General features: G+C 43.3%; 1 protein-coding gene across 1 annotated transcript in view; it reads left to right on the forward strand.

The window, feature by feature from the left end:
* Nucleotides 1-19,853, forward strand: part of LOC125751037 (dedicator of cytokinesis protein 2-like) — a 76,604-nt gene extending 56,751 nt beyond the window's left edge. The window contains 20 exon segments of the mRNA XM_049029483.1: nt 335-420; nt 550-706; nt 2,748-2,788; nt 3,549-3,639; nt 3,826-3,936; nt 4,537-4,626; nt 5,098-5,202; nt 6,428-6,569; nt 6,876-6,957; nt 7,114-7,198; nt 12,460-12,546; nt 12,869-13,045; nt 15,610-15,693; nt 16,229-16,366; nt 17,071-17,121; nt 17,123-17,199; nt 17,743-17,935; nt 18,157-18,256; nt 19,101-19,243; nt 19,319-19,853. Of these exon segments, the coding sequence (XP_048885440.1) occupies nt 335-420; nt 550-706; nt 2,748-2,788; nt 3,549-3,639; nt 3,826-3,936; nt 4,537-4,626; nt 5,098-5,202; nt 6,428-6,569; nt 6,876-6,957; nt 7,114-7,198; nt 12,460-12,546; nt 12,869-13,045; nt 15,610-15,693; nt 16,229-16,366; nt 17,071-17,121; nt 17,123-17,199; nt 17,743-17,935; nt 18,157-18,256; nt 19,101-19,243; nt 19,319-19,390 (2,112 nt within the window). The 3' untranslated portion in view covers nt 19,391-19,853.

Raw genomic sequence — 19,853 nt, forward strand, 5'->3', positions numbered from 1 at the left:
CCTCCGGGTACTCCGGTTTCCCCCCACAGTCCAAAGACATGCTGAGGCTAATTGGAGTTGCTAAATTGCCCGTAGGTGTGCATGTGTGAGTGAATGGTGTGTGAGTATGCCCTGCGATGGGCTGGCCCCCCCATCCTGGGTTGTTCCCTGCCTCGTGCCCATTGCTTCCGGGATAGGCTCCGGACCCCCCGCGACCCAGTAGGATAAGCGGTTTGGAAAATGGATGGATGGATGGATGAATGGGTAGGGCTGTACTATAGTTATACTCTATACAACCAATTTGCATGCAACCTACAAATGCCCCTACATAGCTTGTGCTCTTTTTGTGTTGCAGTTTGAGAATGAGATCATTCTGAAGTTGGACCATGAGGTAGAGGGTGGTGGAGGTGATGAGCAGTACATGGAGCTTCTGCAGACCATGTAAGTCTGTGACCCCCTTGCTCTCCTGTCCCACCCATTTCCTGTTCTTTTATCTTTTGAGGATCAACAAGTACATGCTAGAGACGTTGCGTGACTTTTCCTATCTCTTTCACCCCTCCCCCCCATAAGTCTGCTGGAGTGTGCTTCGCAGCATCCCCAACTGCTTGCCCAGGTGCAGCACTTTGTGATGCTGGTGAAGGGGCTGCTGGAGCGCTTGCTGGATTACAGGGCGGTCATGAGCGACGAGAGCCGCAACAATCGCATGAGCTGCACCGTCAATCTTCTGGTGAGGCGCTCTCCCCGGCCCAAGGCTCACCGTCTCTGCATGGTCCTCCGTGCAGTTATTGACCGTGCAGTCTGACGTCTGAGTCATAACAGCACTTCTGGACATTAATCATCCTCTAAAACCTCAATAGATTATGTCTACACTTCCCCTGAAACATTGTGTTGCTTGCAGCGGATCAACACATAATTAGAAACATTACTCTGTACAAAAGAACAGTACAACTAAATCTCAGGGCCCTTTCACGCAAATAATGACTGTCAGCTGTAACGCAGTATAGATCTTTGGGTAACCAGTGCCTAATAAACTTGTGCTGTTTTCCAGATAGGATCCTACAGTAAACACAAGTTTAATTGAACACCATTTATCTTATGATCTTTAAGACCTTTGCATCTGCAGACTTACATGTAGAATGCAGTGGGAAATGCACCCTTCATGACTTGGGCTCAGTAATTGAAGCTCATGAGAGTTTTACTTACATAAAATGTTCTGAGGGCATAGGGGAAAATGATAACCAATCAGATTGTAGAGGAGGTGAGTTCAAACAACTCGGGGAGGTGGGACCGAGACATCTGATTGGTTGGACCTCCTCTAGTTACAATCTGATTGGTTATGTCTATGAACCAATTATTTTTCCTTCTACCCTTAGAACATGTTTGTGTAAGTAAAACTCCCATGAGGGTAATTGAACATCTATTGGAGCTGCCTGCTCTCCATTCCCCAAGTCCCAGGCTTGGCTCGTCACACTGTCTTTCTTCTGGTGTCCTGCCCAACAGCCTCTCCTTACGAACAGTTACTGTCAGCGGTGTGAACTTCTAGCCACAGTTTTCATTGCCAGAGAGTCTGTTATCCCTTATCCTCTGACTGTCTATAATGCAAGCCTCTGCCCAAATAAGTACCTGGCAGGTCAGTTTGTGCTGTCGGAGTCGGAGGCGTGAACAGAACAGCTGCTTCCACTGTGCTACCTATTTCAGAATCTGTACAGCAGGGGTCTCCAACTCTGGTCCTGGAGAGCTACTAGTCGATTTTCTATCCTACCTGGCTTCTGATGAGTAGTATGCACAGCCCTGCAATTCTGTGGACCAGCCAGATTTACTCTAACAAGTGACTAAACAGGCTGGTATGACCACCAAAATAGTCCGCAAAAATATAAAACCGAGTAATGATGTTTTATACATCTTATGAGAGTCAGAGCTCAGTACGGAAACTCTTTTGAGAAAGCAGAAAAGGTTAGTTTGCTTCCTAACACGGGTCAAGCTGTCGGCTGGTGCTTCACATCACTGGGGCTCTGGGACTTCTATGTTTTTTTGTATCCGATATATTGTATCTGATTTTGTCTCCGATTTTCGGAAATACAGAGAGTAGCATTTGACAGCGCTCATTAGACCTGTCTGCTCGGCGCTCACCCAAACTGATCCTCATTAGACATAATATGGAATGAACATATTCACATCAGTATGGGTGACTTTTTCTGCTGTGTATTTCCGGCGGCTTATGTGCACCTACATGGAGGTAGCCTCACACAAACATACACACAAAGGCAGACACTGATGCATGAACTCACACACACACACAAAGTGTAGACATGGATGTGTATACAAATGCATACTGGCCCCCGAAAGGTATACATGTGTCGTGCCGAGCGAGAACAGAGCGGGAACAGAGCGGGAACAGAGGATCAGAAGTCCAGGGAGTCGGGGAAACGAGGGCTTTATTTTCGGGGAATACATCCACGAACAGTGATTAACAAAAGACTGACGTCAATGACCGGACTGGGGAAAACATACCTAATGCAGACTTAAATGCATAAGTCTAATGACAGCAACAAGAATCAGCTGGGAAACACTGGGAATCCACACGAGGTTAACAAGGTGGCACACGGAAGGAGCGGACGATCGGATCATGGCAGCATGTGTGATCTAGGCTTTATTTTCCAACATTATCATACAATGAGGTTTCAATGAACAACATTTAATCGCATACAAACAAGTAGTATGAAGTAAGGGAAATGGCTGATATTATTAAACCCTGCTTTCTTTTTCAGAATTTCTACAAGGACATCAACCGAGAAGCCATGTATATCAGGTGATTATGTTTGGTTCAGAATATTTATTTGTTTGACATGTAAAAGAAGGTGTTTCTGAGCAACACAGGAACAAAGATAAGCAGGTACATGTTTCATTTTTGCTCTCTTTGTGTGGTTCACATGTGTGCGCTGCTGTGCGTATGTAATCTGGACGGAGATTATCCTGGTTATAGTCAAAACCCAGAGGATCAGATGGTCGTCTCATAGCAACATTTCCGCTGGATTTAGGGGACAGAGGCACAAAGGGGGGGGGGGGGGGGAGAGAGAGAGAGGTGAAGTAGGAGGTCATGAAGGAAGAGTGAGAGAAAGAATCAGAAAAGGTACAGGTCAAGAATGCACAGATTGCAGTTGAGTAATGGGACTGGTAAAGCATCTGGACAGAAGTGAGAAAGAACTGAAAAAAGAACGACAATAATAAGAGGAAAACGGGGCTCTGGTGTATGAAGAACACAGTAGTAAATCTGTTAGCATGTTATCGCATTACGCAGTAGAGCAGTTAAATATATTCCTGTCGCAACAGTATTTACCGGGATCTGCTACTGATTCTGGAGGTTTCCATTTTACAGAGGCAGGTCTGTGCGCCACAAAAAATATACGGCGTCCAAAAAAAACCATTACGGAAGACAAATATATTTGTGTAAAGGGAGACACCTGGTGGCCACCATTGAACAGCGTCGTCACAAAAAAATCATTCGGAGCCAGACGCTCGCAAACAGTGACTGCCGAGGTCTGACCGTGTCTGCGGGTCTGTTCTTGTAGGTACCTTTACAAGCTGAGAGACCTTCACCTGGATGTGGAGAACTACACAGAGGCCGCCTACACTTTGCTCCTGCACTCCCGTTTGCTGAAGGTATCAGTTCCAAACAGCTATGGGTATAAAGCTCTCACTTCTTGCAGCTTCCCAGTATAGTGTACCATTTAAGGAGGTGGAAGCCCACACATCCAGAGGGCCGAGCAACAGTGATTCCCTGACACACCTCAGGACAAGGCAGTACCGGAAAGTAACCATGTCCCTCTCTCTCCTCGCTGTTCCCAGTGGTCTGAGGAGCAGTGCAGTCCACAAATGGATTTCCCCAGTAACCAGACGCAGCGGCAGCTGAAGGAGGCCCTTTATGACATCATCATCGGATACTTTGACAAGGGCAAGGTCGGCACGGCACCACCTACTGACTGGTGCTCGTATTGCCATGTAGTACTGCAGAGCTGGTTCAGCCATTACTGCTTTATAAGAGTTTGGGTGTATTCCTCTGTTTCCCATGGTCCAGAATGCACTAGTTTTCTAAAAGAATGTTTTTACAGCATCCGTCTGCCCATGATCCCAAAGCATTAAAATACTAAACAAAGCAGCAGTCCTGTGTTTCACTAGTGCAGTTATATAAATGTATTTCTACTGGTCTGTCAAAAATATTTCTTTATAAATGTTCCAACTTTTGGGGCGTATAATTTACTAGTTCAGGTCTACACAGAGCTGAAGTTGGCTTGAGAAATTCAATTTTCCTGTTATTGTATTAGATTTTAATAGATTTTCATTGTCTGTGCTTGTGCTGCCCTGGGACTTCTGGATTTCGAGGGGTGGCATCGGGGAGGGGGTTGTTGTCATGGAGACTTCTTATTGTGCCTTTTTTTTTCATTGGGCCCTGCCATGGCAGTGCATGCCGGCTCATTTCTTTCGAATGTATGTCAACAATGGGAATGTAACCCACCTACGACTGCTGTTAATTTATCTCTCTTTATCTGTCGCGCGCAGATGTGGGAGGAGGCTATCGCTCTCTGTAAGGAGCTCGCCGAGCAGTTTGAAATGGAAGTCTTCGACTACGACATGTTGAGTCAGAGTCTGGTAAAGAAACCTGCCATCCATGTGCTCTCGCTTCCTGCATCTTGCACTCCTCCACCTCTCAACAGACTTCTTACATGCTGTCCCACACCAGCATCAGACCAGGGCGTAGCAAATAAAGGTTACCATGGCTACCACACGCACTCATCCACCCATCACTCGGCAAAACCAAAACCTGGCCCCGTGCGGCAAATTAAAAATAACGAATGGCCATACATTCAGCACGCTGATGTCCGGCACTGCATTTCCTCTGCCAAGATCCACCACAGCGTATTTGCTTTAGGCCAGAAATGTTCCTTTTACCATTAACACAAGAAAAGTATGTAGATATTTTATTTTCTGTGATGTTTTATTTAATGTAGTGCTCTGACTGACATATCCTCTGGCACAATGCTGTCATCCTGTGATCAGTTCGGGCTGCAGTGCCTGGGATGCCTGTATCATCCACAGATTCATGTTTCCTTCTCTCTGCAGAAGCAGCAAGCAAAATTCTATGAGAACATCATGAAGATACTGCGTCCCAAACCAGACTACTTTGCTGTGGGCTACTACGGATGTGGATACCCCCCATTTCTCCGGGTTAGAGCTGTGTGTGTGTGTGTGTGTGTGGAGGGGGGGTCATGCATGTATTTCATTGTTACATTGTGTAGACCAAAACCAGTTCTTTTGACGTTGTGGGGATATTTATTTTTTAGTCCCCACAAGGATTTTTATAAAACTGTCATATTTTGTTGGGTTACTTATGGCTAAGGTTAGGGCTGAGTAACAGTTAAATATAAGAACATAAAAAAATGTATAAATGAGAAGAGGCCGTTCAGCCCACCAAGCTTGCATGGGGAGAATTCAACTAATAGCTCAGAGCTGTTAAAAGTCTAGTTCAGGTTTACAGGAACCCAAGGTTTTAGTTTGCACTACACTAACAGGGAGACTATTCCATACTCTAACTACACGCTATGTAAAGAAGGGCTTCCTCAAATCCATTTTAAAATGTTCTCCTGCTAATTTCCACCTATGACCACGAGTTCTTGTATTTGAACTACTATTGAAGTAACTATTTGACTGAACAGCATCCAGATCTGCTAGAATCTTATATACCTGGATTACATCATCCCTTAATCTCCTTTGCTCAGTTGCTGGGTTAAGACTGTCATTGTGAGGATTAGGGTTTTTTCCATAGAAATAAATGGAGAGTCCTCACAAAGATATATACAAACATGTGTATGTATGTGTGTGTGTGTTTATATATTACATTACGTTGTGGAGACCAAATGTAATAAAAACTTGTGACTGACATTGTGAGGACCACTTTTTTGGTCACCATAATGGGAAACTCAGTTTTGTAAAAATCTATGACCAACCAGTCAACTAAAAATGCCAGAAGTCTTATGTTTTGTTTTTTCACACTTGGTTATGGTCTGAGCTGGGTTGGGTTACGGCTGTCATGTTGGGATTAGAGTTTTCCCCATAGAAATGAATGGAGAGTCCCCACAAAGATATAATCACAAACCTGTGTGTGTGCATGTGTGTGTATGTGTGTGTGGATGTGTGTGTATGTGTGTGTGTGGTGTGTGTGTCGTGGATGTAATCGTGTTTTTAACAACACCGATAAATCTAAGATGGACTGAAATTGGTGGTTTTTATGGTATTTTTGACCTTATGAATGCGGCGCTGTGTACAGTCATAAGACCTTGCCACATTGTAAAATGAGCATTGAATGAATAAACATTTTTAATCCATGTATTGTCCAGTCTGTAAAATAAAGGTCATGTGTATTTTTCAAATTATTTTCTTGTGTGTCATCCAGAACAAGGTGTTTATTCACCGGGGCAAGGAGTACGAGCGGAGAGAGGATTTCCAGAGTCAGCTGATGAGCCAGTTTCCCAGCGCTGTGCGGCTGAACACCACCACTCTGCCCGGGCCAGACATCAGGAACTCCCCTATGCAATGTGTCCTTCCTGGCAAGTTAGAGGAGATTCGGATAGGGGGGTGGGCACATGCACGCACACATGGGGGGGAGGGGCACAAAGACACAGGAAGGTCAGGCAATGAAGGGACAGCGAGCTATTAACAGGATGAATGCTGCAGCGAGGGTAGATAAGGAGGGGGGCACACTGATATGGGGGAAATGATGCAGGGGGGTGGGGGGGGGCAGGCCTTGGAGTCAAGACAGCTCCTACCTGCGGAGTGTTCCCACCATGCACTGCAGCAACTTGTTCCCCTGCCATGTTGTGGTTCTTGACGAAACTACGCAGACATTCAGTGTTTCACAGTGCAGCCCGTCCTGGAAATTCCCCCCCGCCTCAAGAACAAGCCTGTGCCTGACCAGATCATCAAGTGAGTCCCCCAGAACAACCGCCACCCACCACCGCTCCAGTAACCAGCCCAGTCCTCTCAGAAAGGCCTGGATATGCCCACTTTCTCGCTGGTGGACTTGGTCCAGCATTGACTTATGCTTCTCCTGTCTGTCTTGTCTCCTTGTGTGTCCTCCAGCTTCTACAAGTCCAACTATGTCCAGCGTTTTCACTACTCCAGGCCTGTCAGAAAGGGCTCAGTGGACCCCGACAATGAATTTGCTGTGAGAATCTTTACAGACATTATTGAATAACAGACACACATACATAACAGACGTACGCTCTCTCACACACACACACAGTCATGTAATCATATCTTTTTGGGGACCGCTCATTCATTTCTATGGGAAAAATACTAATGCTAACTATGACAACCTTAATCCCTACCCAGCCAAAACCATAACCATAAGTAACAAAACACAATACAAGAGTTTTTTCATTGTAGTCGCAGATTTTTTTTATAAAATAGAGTTTTCCCTTATGGGCACCAGGAAACTTAAAATAAGGTATAAAGAAAAAAAGGACATTTGGTCCCCACAAGATAAGGTATACCTGGACCACACATATATATACACACACACAGATACACACACACACACACACACAAATGTTTACAAACTTGTATGAAACTCTCGATGATACCCATTTCAATTAACTGTTCCTAATGCAAAATCACTCTCAAACAAAGATAGATGAATATTGATGATTAAACAAAAACTTCTGACAGTTACAGTTCTTAAGCAGTTTTTTTTAACACTAGAACTGCCAAATCTACGCAAATTTGCGTAAATTCCCTGGGCCTAACACCTACTAGCATCCCTGCTGAGAGTTTCTTGGGCCATTGTCCTCCTGCTTTTGTTGTGCAAACACACCCATTACCTGTGAGGCCTGGCACATTTGCATTTTTTTACTCAGAGCAGCTAAAATCCAAGGCAGGCTAAACCTCTGTGTGTGACATGGAAACCTTCACAAAAGTCTGCCATATCTATACCAAATATCCCACATGCTGACTGACCTGCAAATATGAAAGACACACATTCACAAAATATATGGAAGCACAAGTCTGTTTTATTTATAAAAAAAAATTAGTGTTTCAAACTTTGCAGTGTTTGCAGACCCAGTGACCATCATCCCTGCATTTGGCGCAAGTGAATTTGTAACACTTTGCACTGGTAAACCTGCTGCGGTTTCTGTTGCAGTTCTCCTGTACCTGACACTGAGTTGTCCATACAAGTCCTGGCACAGCAGCAGCCTTCCTCTGTCCCCATAGCCTTTTGTGGCATAAATTGGCAATGGAGTTCCTTGGCTAGATGACTCAAAAATAATCTTCTTTTGCCTTCCCACCCTGTACATGCCTTGTACAGAACGTAGGAATTTGCCACCACCAGGTCCAGCATGTTGTAAAATACAGCTACTGGCCACCTGCATGTTGCTGCTCTTACGGAATACATGCGCGCCATTTGGTCCAACACATTTACACCACACTATAACAGCAGAGAGAGAGAGAGTCATGAGTGTATTTGCTTTTTTTCTACCTTCTTTCTATATAGGCCTGTATAGTACATATCAGAAAACATTGTAGCACTGATGTAAAATTATACACACATTCACATACCTTCATGTGGTTATAGTCTGTTATCGTGTTGGGTTTCCTCTTTCTGCCTTCACAGATCGCCACATCTTGGTCCAAGGAACTCAGAACACACACAATCTTGTTTTTTTAGGTGCATAAATTGTCAAGGAGACACTGCCACTTCTAAGCACTGACGCGGAGAATTCCTCTTGCTGTGCAGTGTCCTTTGAAATTGGAGGAAGTTCATACCAAACTTTATTCCCTGTGCTCAGTAGTGTTGTTTTGCGCTGAAGCAGTCTGTGTGACAGTGCCAGTGAGGTGAAGAAATTGTCCGTTGTGACATTTCTCCCGTCATCCAGAAATGGCTCCATCAGACTCATGACCATGTTCTCTGCCAGCCTCTCCCTTTTCTGGTGACTGGGGTCCTTTCCCAAGTTAGGGGACACGTTGCAGACGTATTTGGTCTCCAAATCCGTGGCCATCCAGAACTTGATCCCAAATTTGTCCGGCTTGGATGCGATATACCAAGTGACATGGAATGGATCCACATCTACTCCACGTTGTCTTTCCACCGGTGTCCCTCAGGGCTCGGTTCTTGGCCCTCTCCTATTCTCCCTCTACACTAAATCTCTTGGCGAAGTTATATCCTCACATGGCTTCTCCTACCACTGCTATGCCGATGACACTCAACTCATCCTCTCCTTCCCTCCCTCAGACACTCATGTCTCCACTAAGATCTCTACATGCTTGGCAGACATCTCATCTTGGATGACCACTCACCAGCTAAAACTCAAAACTAGTAAAACTGAGTTGCTTTACATCCCGGCTGACTCATCCCCCCTCCAGGACCTTGCGATCTCCTTTGACAACTCCCTGATCCGTCCTTCGGTTTCTGCTAGAAACCTTGGAGTTACCATAGATGATCGGTTGTCATTTTCCTCACATATCGCCAGTCTTTCTCGCTCTTGTCGGTTTCTCCTCTTTAACATCAGGAGGATACGTCAATTTCTTTCCACCCAGGCTACCCAGATACTCGTCCAGTCCCTCGTCATCTCACGCCTTGACTACTGCAACCACTGAGCGCCATCCGTCCCAGAATGCAGCTGCTCGTCTTGTTTTCATCCTTCCCAAGTTCTCCCACACCACTCCTTTGCTGCGCTCCCTCCACTGGCTTCCTGTAGCTGCACGCATCAGATTCAAAACACTGATGCTCGCATACAAAGCCAAAAATTCTCTGGCACCATCCTACCTAAAGGACCTCATCACACCCCGCTCTGCACCACGATCTCTCCGATCCTCCAGCACTGCTCGACTGGTCCCACCTCCCCTCAAGGCACAAGGAAGACACGCATCTCGGCTCTTCTCTGTCCTGGCACCTAATTGATGGAATGAACTCCCCCTAGATGTCCGAACAGCTGAATCCTTGAATGTCTTCAAGCGACGACTCAAAACTTTTCTTTTTCAGAAATACCTGACGTAGAACTTCTATATTCTTACTCGACTCTTTTTCTGGTGTGTGTTTTAAAAAAATTAAATAAAATAAAAATTCTGCACTACTCAATGGCGTTCTCAGAGATAGTATTCGTAGCTGGGGTCCTTATTGAGCTAGCATCGGAAATTCATTGCAGAGTCTCAAAGCACTTATGTAAGTCGCTCTGGCTAAGGGCGTCTGCCAAATCCTGTAAATGTAAATGTAAATATACTGCATGGACAATGAACCTTGGTCGAGAACAGCTGTACATCTATGTTCATGTGTTCTCCTGGAGTGAAACTTTCAGCACAGTTCTTGGTGAAGGCTGGCAGAGAACGTGGTCATGAGTCTGATGGAGTCATTTCTGGATGACGGGAGAAATGTCACAATGGACAATTTCTTCACCTCACTGTCACTGTCACACAGACTGCTTCACTTTACTGGGCATGGTGAATAACGTTTGCCGTGAACTTCCTCCATTGGCAAAGGACACTGCACAGGGAGAGGAATTCTCCACGTCAGTGTTTAGAATGGCGCGCATGTATTCAGTACGAGCAGCAACAAGCAAGTGGCCAGTAGCTGTGTTTTACAACATGCTGGACTTGGTGGCGGTGAATGCCTACGTTCTGTACAAAGCATCTACAGGGTGGAAAGGAAAAAGAAGATTGTTTCCGATTCTTCTAGCCAAGGAACTCCATTGCCAAATACAGGGATGATGGTCACTGGGTTTTCAAACGCTGCAAACACAGACTTTGAAAGATAGACAGACTGTGTGGGACAGTAACCACTGAGACAAAAGGCAGAAAGATGACGAAGAGATGAACCTGGAACTGAGGCACGGATACATCAATTTTTACATGAACAGCCAAACATGCAAAGCTGGAGAGATCACACAAAAACAAAATTCATTTTTGGTGTTATAATTCAGTGATGGCCAATGAAAATGAAATGACATTTTATTCTGTATGTGTATGAGCATGTCAAAAACCATGGACCATGACTTCACTCAGCTTATGACATTTATATACAAACATGCATTGGAGACTGAAGTGTTAGCATGTTTTCATTTTATTCATTTCATTCTATTAGCAACTTTTCATTCTATTTTCACTCAATTTGTTTTATAAATAACACAGACTTGTGTTTCCATATATTTTGTGAATGTGCGTCTTTCATATTTGCAGGTCAGTCAGCGTGTGGGATATTTGGTATAGATATGGCAGACTTTTGTGAAGGTTTCCATGTCACACACAGAGGTTTAGCCTGCCTTGGATTTGAGCTACTCTGAGTAAAAAATGCAAATGCGCCAGGCCTCACAGGTAATGGGTGTGTTTGCACAACAAAAGCAGGAGGAGGATGGGGCTGAAGACCTGCGAAAATCACAGCAGGGGTGACAAACACCTTGGGACTCTCAGCAGAGAATAAAAACTCGGTAAATCTAGTGTTAAGGCCATTTATCTTGTGGCAACATACTAGCAATAACTGTTTATCAAAATTTGTCCCTACAAGATAGGCAGACCTCAGACACACACAGACATATTGGCAGTAGTGATAGCTCACACAGGGAAACATCATAAATCGCTTACAGATAATATATGCAAGTTTGCATAATGCTATGTATATAGAAACGACAAAGAACATTGTATATAGTTCAAAAACAAAATAGACTGGGTCCTTATTTTCAAGGTGATCCCTTATTGTTTTATCAGGCCACTAAAAGCTGTGGGACAGGTGGGAGCCCATTTGTAGGATTTTTAACTTTGCTTCGTCCCACAATTAGGGAAAAGGGGGACAGAGCAGTTTCTAGCTGCCTGCTGCAGCCTGCTGCCTCTGATACTAATGAGATGTTCAGTCAGCATACAGTGTTTTTACAGCCTCATAAAAATTAATCTTATTTTTTAGTTTTATAGCCCTGCTGTTCCAGCAATACAAATTAGTGTGAATGGCAATTATGTTGACTTTCAATTGGAGCTTATTTAATACATCAGAGTTTTGTGGTTCAGTGTACCGGCTAACTAAGAGGCACAGACAATACTCTGCACAAAGGCCTTTATTTTGTGGTAAACGTGCTTAGTTTTTTGATACTATTATTGGAACTAATGACAGTGTTCAGCACCTACCTAACACAAAACACAATGGGCTAGTTTTGTTTTATGTGAGGGTTGGCATTTAGGAGCTTTTTCTTCCTTGATCAGAAAACTATGCATCAGACATTGACTGTTCTTTATTGTATTTACTGCCCTGTATTCTGATGCACTGATTGTCAAACCAGAAGACAGAATTCAATGCATTGGATTGAATTAGAATTAGAGGATATGTATAATGATGTAGTCTAAGAGACCATAACTTGTATAATTAGTGTCAAAATTGTATTTTTCAAAATTCTAGCATGTGAGCTGTGTTGTATAAGCCTAGTTGCGTTTCCTTTCTTTCACATGCAGTCAATGTGGATCGAGCGAACCACCTTCTACACAGCCTACAAACTCCCAGGAATTCTGCGTTGGTTTGAGGCTACTTCCATATCACATGTCAGTAACAGTGCTTGTTTGCCTGTCTCATCGTTGCTTCTCATTAATCTAATAAAATGGTCCCACATCTTACAACTAATATTGTCATTCTGGTCACGGATCAACGTGTCCTACTCTTGGTCAGTTGTTGTTGTTTTGATTTAACCTAAAATAAATACATTTGTATGAAGTATGATAAGCAGATAAGAATTGTGTTAGGAATAAAAACATGTGTATTATAGTCAATAAATAGTCAAATTGAATTTTCCTTGTAATGTGCATAAAATTATTCCGTCCACATCGCCAGGATGAATAACAACACAACCTATTTGCCTTTCCTCAGACTACAATCAGTCCATTGGAAAATGCCATTGAGACAATGGAAACCACCAATGAGAAGATCCTGACTATGATAAACCAGTACCAGGGTGATGAAACCCTTCCCATCAATCCCCTGTCCATGTTGCTGAATGGAATCGTTGACCCTGCGGTCATGGGTGGATTTGCCAAGTATGAGAAGGTTGGTATGCGCGTCTCTGTACATGCACTTCTAACCATTCGTGCTGTGGTGGATATGTTTTGAGGAGGCATGTTTGTTCACTGAGTTGCACCACTGCCTCGTACCTCCAAGTTAGAGGTTTGAATCCTCGGCCTTTGCTTGGTATTAAGAGTATGCATGAGCTGCCCAAGTTATATGGGTTTCCTCATGCAGTCCAAAGAGATTTCCGCTAAATGACATCCCTACATCTACCATAGTGTGTGTACATGCCTTCTGATGGACTGGCATCCCGTCCAGTTAGTTGTTCTTGGTGTTTAGGCATTTCTGTTTTTGCTCTGTCAGGCTTTCATTGCTCAACATTGTTGTTGTGAAAACATATATCATCTATCCTTTCTGCTTACAGTCCCACATGCTGTCACATACCCATGTGGGTTACAGATGTCCTCCCCATGAAGGATTTCTCAAGGTCACAAAGTATTGCCTAGCAAGCTAGATAGCCTATAGACTGGGCTGGTCTGTGATTAAAATTCAGTTCAGTTTAAAATTCAGACTTTGATGTCCCCCACAGTAAATATTGCCGAGTGGAGGAGGTGTGTGTGTGTGTGTGTGTGTGTGGGTGTGTGCGTGTGCGTGTGTGTGTGTAAGTGGGTTTGCATAGATCACATTTGGGGACCAAAATGTCCCCTAGGTGCAGTAAAACCTGAAACTTCCTTACTCTTGGGGACACTTCTTCAGTTCCCCATTTGGACAACCTCAATTTTATAAAAATCTGTGAATGCAATCAAAAAAGTAAAAGTACCAAAAGTCTTGTATTTTGGTTGGTTACTTATGGTTAAGGTTAGGGATGGGGATTGGGATTAGGGTTTTTCCCATAGAAATGAATGGATGGTCCCCATTTAAATAGGAAGACCAACGTGTGTGTGTGTGTGTGTGTGTGTGTGTGTGGAGGCACATACACATTGTTGGAAAATATTTGGTATACCAGATGGCTAGTGCAGCCCTGCCTATAAAAATGGAAAACCTCACTGTTTCAATTGAACTCTAGGTTTTGACATTTAATTCCCTCAATTCCCTCAGTCAATACAATGGCTGTAGGCATCTGGAGTCCAAACCTAGATTAAATTTAGATTTTTCTTACCTGTACCTAATTCTTTGAAGTCACTTAAGTGTTTATAGGTGTTGTTTCTGCACCAGAAACTAATTTACGGAAAAAAATGTCAAAATGACAAATATCATCAATATATAGTACCTATACAGTACTTCTATTCTATTCTATTCTATTCTATTCTATTCTTTTAAAATTAACCAAGCAGGTGATATTTTGTTCTGCTGCACTAGACCTGTTTGTTCGATAAGGTGCTGCAGGCAGACTGGGCTGGTAAAGCCTCAGCAGATGTGGGGTTTTGGTCTGACTTCTGTTGTGGTAAGATCACAGCTGTAGGGTTGATTTCAGATGAAACACAACCAGACTCAAGAGTTTACTAGCCTGCTTCAATTTTGTACAAAACAAAATTGTGTTTTGTTTCTGTGCCATGAATATCAAAGATATAGATAAATAATTAAAATACATTGATGCCAGATAATTAAAACAATAAACAAGCAGCTCATAAGTGATTGGAAAATGGGGGGGGGGTGGATGAATGTATGGAAGGGTAACACTACAAGTATGTATCTCTTAACATCCTGGACACATTCTGTCCAATAGGATGTTAGGTGACTTGTATACTAAACAAACATCATATACTCTATATACAAACCTATATGGTAAACTGCACCTATACTGTACCTGTACTACAAGACGAAACAAAGTAATGTTTTCTGTGTAAGAGAGTACACATTAAAATAACGATAAAGGATACAGTGAAGTAAATACATAAATGCATACTATAGATGTTTATTATCACTGTCAAGTATTATGGGTACCATAAGTTAGATGCGTACCGTACCATTTTACAGGTGGCAGTGCAGTCCACTTTGTACCAGCTACACGGGGTGTATAATACCTGTTTACATCTATTTTTATCTTATAGGACCTCAGATATATATGCAGTCGGGTGTTATGCGGAATTACATTGTATTTCAATTGTTTAATTGCAAAATCACTTGATATAGTATGAATAAAGTGCATACTAAAAGATGTTACTGTCAGTTTTGCCTTACTAAGGGTCATTTCTGTTGTGTGATATCTTTTGAAATCTTTTTTGCACTCTCTGCCTGGGTCACATGTGTGTGGAGTTTGCATGTTCTCCTCATGTTGTCGTGGGGTTGTCTGGTTTCCCGACACAGTCCAAAGACATGCTGAGGCTAATTGGAGTTACTAAATTGCCTGTAGGAGTGCATGCGCATGCGTGTGTGTGTGGTGTGTGAGTGTGCCCTGTGGTGGGCTGGCCCCCTGTCCTGGGTTGTTCCCTGCCTTGTGCCCATAGTTTTCCAGGATAGGCTTCGGACTCCCTGTGATCCGTATGGACAATGGATGGATGGATGGTTGTATTCAAATGCAGCTCTGTCTCAGTACTGTTTTGCTCTGGTGGCCTTACCAGTTAGTACTTTGTCTTTGTTCTAATTCGCTATTTCGCTTCTTTTTAGCCTTTTTCACAGAAGAATATGTTCACCAACATGCAGAGGACAAAGATAAGCTAATTCGCCTCAAAGATCTCATCGCCTGGCAGGTGTGTGTGTGTGTGGGGGGGGGACAAGCAAGGATGGGAGAATTTAATTGGCGGGTATGGGAGGAGCCTGAGCGCCGGAGACCCCAAAGCTTTAAAGGTTGCATTTATTAATGGCTGGTTATGTCGGTGCCCCTCAAAGTACGGAGGTGCTGCCCCCTTAATTGTTAATTACATATATAATCATATCGCAATACAGACGCTCCTCTACATAGGAACTTTCAGCTTACGAACTTTCAGATACACGAATGAAGAGAACTCTAAATCCAAATTGTGTTCGTTGGGTACTATTAGTAGTAGTACAGAAGTAGTAGTAGTATTTGTAAATATTTATTTATATATATTTATAATATATGTAATATATATTTACATTTTTAATTATTTATTGCACTATTATCTTATTTTAAACCATGAACAATTTTATTTATTTATCCCCATCTTTTCTGTATATTTTAATATATTTTAACATTGAGGGATCCAGTTATATATTTTAGTAAACACTTGGTCATTGATCAGCCTAATGTTCGACCCTTTGCAGATTCCTTTCCTGGGAGCAGGAGTGGCCATGCACGGAAAGAGGGTGACAGATGACCTTCGACCTTTCCATGACCGCATGGAAGAGTGCTTTAATCAGCTGAAGAAGAAGGTGGAGAAAGAATATGGAGTGCGCGAGCTGGTGAGAAACGAAAGCGAGGGATTCTGGGGGGGAAAGAGGGGGAGAAAAGGAGGTCAGAAGAAGATTTAGATGCACTCTGTTTTACCTGAGCGTTTAATCTTCCTTATGCAGTGATAAACCCTACAGTGACGCCTGAGGGCCTCTTGCTGACGAAAAGTGCTGATAACGAATGAAGCTGTTTGCCATCATCTGCTGCACTGCAGTTTATTTGTGTTATCAGCACCTGAGAGTTTGCAATCAGATTGCAGTTTGCAATCACCTCCGATGCATCTGTACCTACATTTCAGATGGGATATCATTCTATTAATGAAAGATAATTAATAACAAATAATTCATTCATTAATAATGACATGATAATGATGAATAATTATTAGTTTTAAAGGCTGAACCTGAAGACATTGTTTTAATAAACTAGCAGATACTAAAGTTGGTTATAATACGTTTGGGGAGACTCACTGGGAAAGGATGCCATATTTGCAATCAGAAGGTTGCCAGTTCAAGTCTCATTGCCAGCAGAATGATTTCACCCCTGGGCGCCTTTGCAAGGGCCTTAACCCCTAGTTGCTCCAGGAACTGCTGATCCTGTTTTCTCAATTGTATTTTGGATAAAAACGTCTGCCAAGCAAATACATGCATCTAGGCCCCAAAAATTCACATATGGCTTAATTTGTCCTGACCCTCTTGCCCTGCTCCCTCGCTCTCAGCCGGACATGGACGAGCGGCGGTCTAGCCGGCCACGCTCCATGCTGCGCTCCCTACCGCCAGTCCATCATCTCCGTATCCTCGCTTGGGGGGTCGGAATGCGGCACCCCCACCAAAACCTACGCTGAAAGGTCAGGCTCTCTCTCTCTCCATACAGTCCATGAACTGTTACCAACTCTTAATGTAGCCATATTTGGAGACTGTGGCACATATGAGTGGCCAATCTTATCCAGAAAGGGCGGCTGTGTGTGCTGGTTTTTGCTGGGACTTCATGATTAGATTACAAATTAGAGGACTGATTGGCTGATGAGTCCTCACATCTGGGCTTGAACACCTGACCTAAAGGTACCCCAGTAACCTGCATACACCACCGGCCCTTTGCGTATCAAGTTAGCCACTCCTGGTTTTAGCTGAAAAACATACAGATGTTTATTCACACATTCGATCTTTCTGCTTCCATATTCCAACCACCCACTAGTTACTAAAGGACTGATGTGTGATTCTAGTCAATTAATTTACAAAAATGATTTGGAGACATTATTATCACTATTCATTTTATTCCATACATATTAAACGAACTAGCACTAGTGATTAGTGATACCACCATGTGAGCCTGAGATTTTTTTATGATTAGCATCACAGCAGCATGCCGCACCTGTGAATCTGTCTCCCAGCTCCATCCTCCTTGAGAGTCCGGGAACTTGGACCTCCACCACACACAGGGGTGGCGGGAGTGTCACCGGCGTGTCGGAGGAGGCTACCGCCGAGGGGGAGGTGAAGCTGCGGAGGTCCAAGAAAAGAAAGAAGATAAGCAGCATGATCTTCATCACCGAGGAAAAAGAGAGAGCGAGCACAATTGACAGGAGGGTGAGGAGAAGTTGGGGATCTGTGTACTGTGCTCTACAGAGACTGACACCGAGATCTCCTCAGCAACATGTCTTGTTTGCCGATTGTTCTTTTGGTGTTTGCATTAGAGAAGACGCACCTTCAAGCATGAGTCAATAATTTATGGAGCTCTGTGCCATCTGAGTCTGTCATTCCGTCTCTGCCTGTGTCAGAGTTACATTGTGCTCTGTTTTGCTCTGCAGTTGTCAAAGAAGCAAGAGTTTTGCAGTGACACCAACCTGAATGAAACAAATGGGGCCGGAGTCACTTTAACGAACTCTCGATCCTTGCCAACCATCACAGGTGACATTGCAGCTACATACCAATAATACCAATGAATCAGAAATAGTAATGCCTGACAGACTGTTACCCAGGGGGGGTTCCGGGGGGGGGGGGAGGGGGGGGCTCGGGAGGAGCCATTGCCCCCGTGACAACCTGCATGTCTCTCCCTGCGGCCCCCCTAAATGCGTATGTTTCTTGGATCTGAAATAAATGTATTACTATTAATAGTATTATTATTCTTTAGATTTATATACATGAGCTAAAATTTCATATGCTGGGAACAGGCAAAGCCATTTGTAAGCACATTTTCTTGATGGATTCTTAACACGAGTGCGCAGGGTGGTCGTGCTTCAGTTGATGAAAACCAAAGTTAACGACTGATAAATATAGTCAAACACGTGGAAGCTAGACAGTCTAAACAAGAAATCAGAGTGTGTTACATATTTGCAAAAACTGTAAATCGTGACTGCAAAGCATTGCATGAATAACATCGGTTTTCAAAATTGTCTTTTGCTTCTTAATGTTGGCAGTCTAGTAAACTAAACTAAGCTAAGCAATAATAAATAAAATAAAACAAAACTAAACTAAGTAATAATCTGAGGATATTAAGGTCAAATGCATCTGCCCCCCCTAACAGAACAATTGGCCCCAGTCTGCCCTCCCCTGTTGGAATGGTCTAGAATCACCACTGTTGATACCCTAGGTTTATTTGTGCGTGTGTGTGTGTGTGTGTGTGTGTGTGTGTGTGTGTGTGTGTGTGTGTGTGTGTGTGTGTGTGTGTGTTTATAATTTATCTAGTTCTCTCTTCTCGGGTCTAGATCTCTAGATTCACCTTGTGCAGTCTAAAACCTCTCTGTTCCACCAGGCCTTTCCCTATCCGTGGCCAATGCAGGAGAAGAAGGCGAGCAAATCCGCTCTCGCCATGACAATAAGAACATGAGTCAGCCATCTGACCGAACCCCTGACCGTCGCTCAAAAGGAGTCATCAACCTTCTCTTCAAGACCAAGGTAGGCCCAGAACATAGCAAAATAAATAGCATGTGAGAGTAAACACCTGCCTGATTGATCTCCTTTCGATTTCAGATGGGTTCCAAGTCAGAGGATGGGAAACATTTGCCGGACTTGGCCGGTGACAAAGCCGGCACCCACTTCTGATAGGATACATAAAGCACTGCATTTGCTAACTCTAAATGCATTTACTGCATTTGATTTAGTAGTTCTAGCATTTAGCGGCTCTGTACTGTTCATTCCTGATGCTGACCATTGTTTGTGCTAAACATGCTTTACAGCGTAAACTTATCAGCTATGGTGACTAACAGTGAAAAAAAATATTTAATAAAAATTTCTAGAATTCCTGTGATTTGAAATGAGCATTAAAGCTCATAACGCTCTGTTACAGTGGAAGAACAAATGACCGATGAAAGTGTTTTATGCCGGATAACTTGTCGTTTTATCTCTTGAATACGTATTGACTGAAAGAGTCACATTTCCCTCTACATGGAGAAATAAAATATGTAGAAATAGCTTTTTTCTCATTTTTGACACTGTGTCTTGGGTTTCTGGCATATTATGTTACTATCCAGTAATCACAAATAAAGTTTGTGACTTACAAACAGTA

Source organism: Brienomyrus brachyistius, chromosome 10, assembly GCF_023856365.1.
Source record: "Brienomyrus brachyistius isolate T26 chromosome 10, BBRACH_0.4, whole genome shotgun sequence".
Classification (NCBI taxonomy): Eukaryota; Metazoa; Chordata; class Actinopteri; order Osteoglossiformes; family Mormyridae; genus Brienomyrus; species Brienomyrus brachyistius.